The 8,005-nt window shown below is 51.9% G+C and overlaps 1 protein-coding gene across 1 annotated transcript; it reads right to left on the bottom strand.

Moving 5' to 3' along the window:
* Positions 1-2,833: 2,833 nt before the first annotated feature.
* On the bottom strand, positions 2,834-7,665 carry LOC308044477 (gonadotropin-releasing hormone II receptor-like; the record flags this gene model as incomplete). The annotated part of the gene is made up of 4 exons (XM_080351210.1): positions 2,834-3,243; positions 3,525-3,726; positions 4,482-4,994; positions 7,660-7,665. The coding sequence occupies 4 exons, from the start codon at positions 7,663-7,665 to the stop codon at positions 2,834-2,836; spliced, it is 1,131 nt and encodes a 376-aa protein (XP_080207336.1).
* Positions 7,666-8,005: the final 340 nt, after the last annotated feature.

Genomic DNA, 8,005 nt, shown 5'->3' with positions numbered 1-8,005 from the left:
GAAATGCAGAATCAGAAATGCAGGAACATCCAAACCGCCTCAGACAGGACCCAGACCAGGGTTGGTCCCCTGGGGAGGTGCTCCCTCCCCAGCCCTGCCTATGCTGGGCACAGCGCTTGGCACCACACTCTTCTAGTGACATTTTCTTTCTATCCTGAGAGCTGTCCCTTTGGGCACCTTGCCCACTCTCTGGGCTTCCCAAAAATGTCAACCTTGAGCATCAGCAACAGGGGGGAAGGTATCAAGAGATGGGCAGGAATGCCTGCAAGCATCCCGAGAGACATGCTATGCATCTCCCAAAGACCAAGCTATCCATGCCAGCATCCCAATTTTCCTACTCTTCATCTAAAGCCAAACCTGCTTCTGCCCACTGTACCCATGGGGTCCCTCCCAGAAGGAAAAAATACTTCTCGGTCCTCAAAGAAGGTCTCTGAGCACTGCTGTGCAAGAGAGGACAAGTGGCCTTAAATGAGCGAGCAATGCTGGACCTGCTCTCCCCCACTCAGCAGAAAGCAGGTGAAGAACGTTTTCAGGAGATTAAAGACATTTCCCTGCTTGTTTGAGGCTTGCCAGAAAACCAACACACCTTTGAGCTCTGCCTCCCATTAGCAATCATCAGTAATACAAACAGAGAGAAAAAAAAGTGTCTGATGAATAAATTAGCTTCCCCCACCACAAGTCATTCCCATCACCTTACAAGAAACTCTTTTTATGCATCGGTCGAGCTGAGCCAACCTGACAGCAGCAAACCCCACTCTCGTTAGCATTGCGTAATTAACCGTGAGCAAAACAAAACCAGCAAAGCCAAACAATGATTACGCATCTTGTTGGAGTTTGGACGCTTCCTAATGGGCTCACACTGATCCCCACCAGCCAGTCTGGGCTCCTGCAGCTATAATTGATTTTTGTTTTTCTCCTTGGGCAGCATGTTTAGCATAAATGACACTTCACATGGGGAAAGGCAAGTGCCCAACACTTGTCTACATCTTGGCATCCCCCTGAGCACCGTGGCTTCCCACATCCTCCCTGCCCAGCCTCTGCCAACCTGCAAACACCACTTCCCACCCCTCCAGCACAAGTAATTTGTTAACCGGGGCACTGGGAAACCAGTCCAGATCCTTTGTGGCTGATGGGGACCCACCCCCTCTTGGAGACATGGTCAAGAAACCCCCCTCAGTGCCCAAAGGAGATTTGCTTTCTTGGGAGGAGAGATCTCCCAGCTTTCCAACTCACACAACCACAGCAAGTCAAGAATTGTTTTTAAAACAAAGCCCTTCCATCCTGATGAAATCTAGATGCTCATTCAAAACTGCAGTCACCACAGAAATGCCCAAGGAATTGCCTCCTGCCAAATCCAGAGCTCCTGGACTGCCCAAGGACTTCACGAAACAAAAAGAAAAAAACAAAACCCACTTGTCTCAAAGCTGAATTTCCTTCCAAAGGAAAAACAAACAAACAAGGCATCTAGCATCTAGTAACAATCAGCAAAGAATGAACAAAGAAATAACCCACTGCTTCTAATCACATAGAAGGGAACAACACAGCTCAATAAACCCACCTCTTTGCCTCGTGCTCAGAGAAGAGCCCTCTACCTTCATAAGCAACTTCTGGTATGTTGGTGAAAAACTAAAAAATCCATTTTACTCACCATAGCTCAGTCAATCCCCTCCAGCAACCACCCTCACAATGCAACAAAGGATTGTGAGTGCCGATGAACCTCTCCACCCACAGGTGGTTCCCATCATCTTCCTTGTTGGGCCAACCCAAGCATCACCTGTGGCTCAGGGCAGAGAGGAGGTGCTGGCGCTGGATCAAGCCATTTAGATAAAGAAAATGTGTATAAATGAGAGAGGGGAAAACAAAGAGGAAAAAGTGTGGGGTTTGGTCCAATCAACCCCGTGTGTGGTCTGAGAACTGCTAGGTTGTGTCATGGAGAGGGGTTGGGGACAGAGAAAGTCAAGAGGGGCTGGGCTGTGTCACCCTCTGGTTATCCCAAATACTCTCTCTCCTGGTCAGCTATGTAAGGATGTGTTCCCGCCACTCCCTGTGTTCCAGAACAAGGCAGCAGTGACTGTTTTCCCTTCTGTCTGTGTCCAAAAGAGAGAAGAAACCCTGTCCCACCCCACTCCATCCCATCCCATTCCACTATGGTTCTTCATACCCTTCTTGTCCAGACACCTGCATCCCCACAGCACCTTCTCCATCCCCACCACAGACGAAGCCCAGGGGGACTAACATCCCTGCATTAGTCATTCCCAAAGATTTACATCCTTCTCAGGCCTCCGCACATGGCCGTGGGAGAACCAGGTAGGCTCCAAGCCAGGAGAGTCAAAATTTCCAGAAAGCATTTCCAACAGCAGATGGAGAAAATGGAGCAAAAGACTGTGATGGTGCCTTTGCAGCCCACCATGTAGCGCTGTGCATCTCTGCAGCTCCACACGTTGGTGTAGGTGCAAAGGGCACTTCTAGATTGGCCACCCTGGATGACATGGCCCTGGACCATGGAGGAACCAGTGTGTCTCTTCCCAGGGGTTAATGCTGGAAGTGTGGCAGATGCTTGACCCCAGAATTAGGGCTAGAGCATGTGTAGGGTACAAAAAGGATGGTTTTCTAGTCACCATGGGGCTGCCAGAACATGGAGGAATGACCATAAATAACCTCAAAATGTTTTTCACCCTGAGTACAGGCAGGAGCCACATTCCCAGTTTCTGGCCAGACACCCTCACCCACCAAAGCTGGGTGACAAACCTCCTTGTGACAGTCTCCAGAGCAATCCCATGGGACATAGCAACCCCCAAAGCTGTGCCTCACATCTCCTTGCAGGTATGTCTCTTCAGCAGGCTGTGTTGACAGTTGTCCCATTGGAGCCCCCTGATGCCACTCCACCATTTACAGCACCATCCTTGATGTTCTTCTCTGCGACTGAGATGGGTTTGTGCCTCTCATGCCTGGTAATGGCTGTTTCAATGCCCCTGAGACACAACTGCACATCCTCCCGAAAGGAGGGGGTGTAGAGTCCATAAATGACAGGATCAGTGCAGGTGTGCAACAAGCCAAAGAGAAAGAAGCTGTGGTTGACATACTCCGGCATCTTCTGGATCATGGCTGGCTGGAACCAGTACCACAAGCCCAGGAAGTAGTATGGGGTCCAGCAGATGATGAAGGTGGCAACAATCACTATGGTCATCTTGAGGGTCTTCATGCGTGCCTTGGAGATGTGGTCATTCTGATTTCTTATCAAACCTACCAGAGAGAGTTAAAAAGATACCTAGAGATGGGAGAAAAACAGAAGAACATAACCACCCATGACTGCACTTCTCCCAGAGAGGAGCAACCACCTCATGGTCTAGTCCATGGCCCACAGGAAGCAGAACACAGCAAACAGGAGGATCAAGAAGTCTGTGTAAAACCCTTTGGTTGAGTTACCCTTCAAAGGGTGTTGGGACAGACCCAACAACACTCAAGGCTGGAGCAGTCTCAGTCATAATGTTGTGGTGGACGTGAAAGGGCTGGGACCTTCTTACCTTTGTTGATCTTTAGCTGCTTACTGATCTCCCAAATGATCCGAACATAGCAAACGATCATGATGCTCAGGGGGGTGATGTAGAGGGTGGTGAAGGTGAACATGTTGTAGATGGTTTCCTCCCAATGCGCTCGGAAGCTCCCATGAGTAACGCACTGGGTGAAGTTCCCTCCTGGGGCTGTGCGCAGGTGGAAGAGGAAAAGCTGAAATGGAGAACCAAATAATAACTCAGAGAGGCTTTGGAACAGGGCACCATGTGGACACATATTTTTTCCCAGCCTTTAGTGTAACACCCTGATGGTGTTGCAATGAAAAGGTGCTTTAAGGTTCTATAAGAAAAGTGCAAAGCATTTATGAGCACTCAACACAACAAAGACACAGATTTGTTAGCAAAACCAATCCAGTGGTGGTGGAGCCTGTGGACTGTGATGGACTTGTTTGGGCTGCTGGTATGGGGAAACCCTTCTTTAAAACCACAGAAATGATCTGAGGCTGGAACAGCTCTGCTGGGAGGACAGGCTGAGAGAGTTGGGCTGTTCAGCTGGAGAAGAGAAGCTCCGGGGAGACGTTATTGAGGGCTTTCCAAACTTAAAAGGGGCTGACAAGAAAGATGGGGACAGACATTTTAGCAGGGCCTGTTGTGATAGGACAAGGGCGAATGGCTTTAAACTAAAGGAGGGGAGATTCAGATTAGACATGAAGAAGAAATTGTTGCCCCTGATGGTGGTGAGAGCCTGGCCCAGGTTGCCCAGAGAGGTGGTGGATGCCCCATCCCTGGAGACATCCCAGGCCAGGCTGGACAGGGCTCTGAGCAACGTGAGCTGGTGAAGATGTCCCTGCTCATGGCAGGGGTGGCACTGGGGGAGCTGGGAAAGTCCCTTCAACCCAAACCATTCTGTGATTCTATGAAAACCACCCCAGCCTGGTCAAACCCTGTGGGCAGGACACTGAGCCCCACCTGGGGCAAAGCCAGGAGGACGCTGCCAGCCCAGGCAGCACGGAGCAGCAGCCCGTTGCGTCGGCGAGCGCGGGAGAAGGGATGGAGGACAGCTGCATGCCGGTCCAGGCTGATGACCACCAGCACCAGGGCGGACGCGTACATGGCGAAGAGCTTGAGGAAGTTAAGGAGCTTGCAGGAGATGTCCCCTCCGTACCACTGCACCGTCACGTTCCATGCTGCATCTAGCGGCATCACTGCCACTGTCACCAGGAGGTCGGCCAGTGCCAGGCTGAGGATCAGAGGCCGCACGTGGGATTCCCTCCTCTTCCTCAGCAAGCTGCCAAGCACTGCCGCATTGCTGCCGGCTGCCAGTAAGAAGAAGATGGCTGTGATGATCACTCGGACTCTCGCTGCTTGCGTGAACTGGGGCTCGACCCAGTGCTCAAGGCAGCCTGGTGCCGAAATGTTGGTGTCTCCCTCCATGGCTGGGTGATGGGGCAATGTGGGGAGCTGCTTGTCACTCTTCCCCTGCTGAAACAGAAGTGAATGCCCTTAGGGGCTGTGTCGTGTGCTGCAGCTTCAGTATAAGGAGAAATGAGGAGACAGAATCATAGGATCATTTTGGTTGGAAATGACCCTCAAGATCATCGAGTCCACCCCTGGCACTACCCCATGTCCCTGAGAAGCTCATCTCCGTCTGTCCAACCCCTCCAGGGATGGTGACTCCACCACTGCCCTGGGCAGCCTGTTCCGATGCCCGACAGCCCTTTGGGGAAGAAATTGTTCCCAAGATCCAACCTCAGCCTCCCCTGGCGCAACTTGAGGCCGTTTCTTCTGGTCCTGGCGCTTGTTCCTGGGGAGCAGAGCCCGACCCCGCCTGGCTCCAGGCTCCTTTCAGGCAGTTCAGAGATCAGAAGGTCTCCCCTCAGCTCCTGTTCTCCAGCTGAACCCCCAGGTCCCTCAGCCGCTCCCATCACACTTGTGCTCCAGCCCCTTCCCCAGCTCCGTTCCCTCCTCTGAACTCACTCCAGCACCTCGAGGGCTTTCTTGGCATGAGGGGCCCAAAACTGAACCCAATCTGCACTGAAGGTACCAACAGCAACCTGCCAGTCCCATCATGTCCCTGCCCATCCCCTCTGTGTCACCCGTTTTGCCGAGGCACCAGCACCTCTCCATCGCAGTGACACTGCCCGGCTACCCTCCTTGGCTCACCCCCTGCCGTATCTATCTCAATCGCTCACACAGACATATGTATTTTTAGCTCTTTGCAAAGCGGTTGAGCAGCTGGGAAGCGGGAGCGGTGGCCAGGACCACGGGACAAGCCACTGCCCGCCAGGAATGGTCACACCGGAGCTGTGCCATGGCAGCCGTTCTCAGTTCAAGGACTTGTCCTTTCAAAGGGGTTTGCAAGCAGGGCTTGGCTTTTTAGAAACCCCATGGTTTTTAAGGTGTTATACCTTAACGGTCCACCTCCACCTCCAGTGATGGATTTGGGGCTGTGTGTGGGAGCACTTGGGGGAAACAGGAGGGGAGAAGGGGGATCCCACACTGTCCGGGGACTGAGAGCAGCTCCTGGGAGAGGATCACGGTGGTGTTGTGGAGCCCGGACCTTCCCAGAACCCAGGAGCACCAGCTCAGCACCTCTGTCCCTTTGCCTTGGGAAGGTGAAGCAGGAGGATGAGGTGACGCAAAAAATTCACCCACACAAGGGGTAGCTGGGGGTGATGAGCCACATGGTGCTCCCCCATGGCTTGATTTTACTGCTCTTTCCCACCATAGCTTGATTTAATTGTCCTTTCCCCCCCCTCCCCCCAGCTTGATTTAATTGTCCTTTTCCCCCTTAGCACAACCAACCTGGAGACAATTCACGTTTCAAGGGCAAATACTTCCAACTCTCAGGAACACGAGCTGTTAACAGTCCCAGCGACTGGTAGGGTCGGTCTCTTACGGTTTCAAGCACTCTCCGGTTTGCCAATCCCCAAGTAAAGCATTCCTCACCTTTGCAGGAATAACACAAACAACAGAGATCAAATCTGCCTCCCCAGCTCTGCGGGATGGAGATGCCAACAACTCACAGCAAGCCACCCCTCTCCTTCCCCAAAAAACAACCAAAAACAAGCAGCAAAAAGAAAAAACAGTTAAAAAGTCTGGGAGAAATAAGGGGAAACCCATGCTCAGGTCTGGCTTAGTCCCAGCTGATCGGAACATACCTGCTGTATGCATTTCTCACGCCAAGATAAGATGCTCCTTGTCATTCCCCGCAGGTCTCCTACCGCTGCGGTGCCGAGTCAGGATGCTCCAGCGCATCTTTGCATCACATCCCTGCACCAAAACCCCTGGAAGCAGCAAAATTTCCCCTTTGCCGACAGCCCAGCTGGGAGCTATGCTGGTTTTCAGCCCAGGCGTATGCAGGCAGCTGGAGATGCTGATGCAAAAAAAATCCCCTGCACTGGCAAACCAGGAGCAGGGCTGGAGGAGGTGGGTACCCATGGGCAGGGGCCGGCACCCCTGCCCTCGCAGCTTTAACGAGCTGCCTGATTTCAGGCTTAACGAGCAGGCGGCAGGGATGATGACAAAGCCACTGTATTTCAAAAATCAGCCAAAATTCAAGATGTTGTGGACAAATGTGGCCTCATCAGGGATAAGTGCCAACATTCCCTGCATCGGTTTTCTATAAATACAGGAAAAATGAGTTAATGATCCCTGGAGTTAGTGATGAACGTCCCGTTGCTCAGACAACCGTGAGATTCGCCGCACACACAGACACACACACCCCAGCGATGCTCCTGGGTCCGTGGGAGCATCCCAGATGAACACAGGTACGTGCCTGCATTGGAAATGCTGTAAGGAAAGAATTAATAAGGAGAAACTCAGGTCATTTTGCCATTTGAATGAATATACTCTTTTTTTTTTTTTCTTTCTGCACTCTAACAGTTCCCACCTTGTTCTTTTTGTATTTCTTTCTGTGTAATGTAGTGAGAGCTTGAAACCCTGGGAGGGACAAAGAGCTCACAAGAGCTTAAAAAATATGATGTGCAATGCAAGGGCAGGGAGGGAAACTGAGGACACCCCGTTCCTCTGGCCAGCAGAAGAGCTGTAGGGGTGACAAAGGGACAGTCCCAAGCTCCGCCAGGGCCAGCACCAGCAAACATGCTCCCAGGGGCATCACAGGGACTTTAATTACATGCCAACAGACCTTCATGTCCCCCGGTTTATTAAATTAAGAAGTACACGGCATACAGGGGGACCGCAGGCTGACGGCGTTGGCTCTGTGGTGTTCCCCGAGAGGAGGAGGTTCACTTTCTGGGAGAGGTTTTCCATCATTAAACCTATTCTCACTTATTTTTAAGAAGAAATGCCCGAGCTCTGAGCGAGGGGTTGTACCATCTCTGGAGCTGCTCTGCTCCTGGGCACAAGTGAAAAAGGAGGATTTTTTCCCGTTTTGTGGGTTTAAGAGTCAAATTGTGCAGCAGAGAGACCGAGGGAGGCTGCAGGTGCTGGACCACATCATCCCTTGGGGCATCACCGTCCACCAGAGTTCC

Source organism: Nesoenas mayeri (genome assembly GCF_963082525.1).
Source record: "Nesoenas mayeri genome assembly, chromosome: 11".
NCBI lineage: Eukaryota > Metazoa > Chordata > Aves > Columbiformes > Columbidae > Nesoenas > Nesoenas mayeri.
The sequence above is the reverse complement of the archived record's forward strand: the minus strand, read 5'-3'. Positions and strand labels throughout refer to the sequence as shown.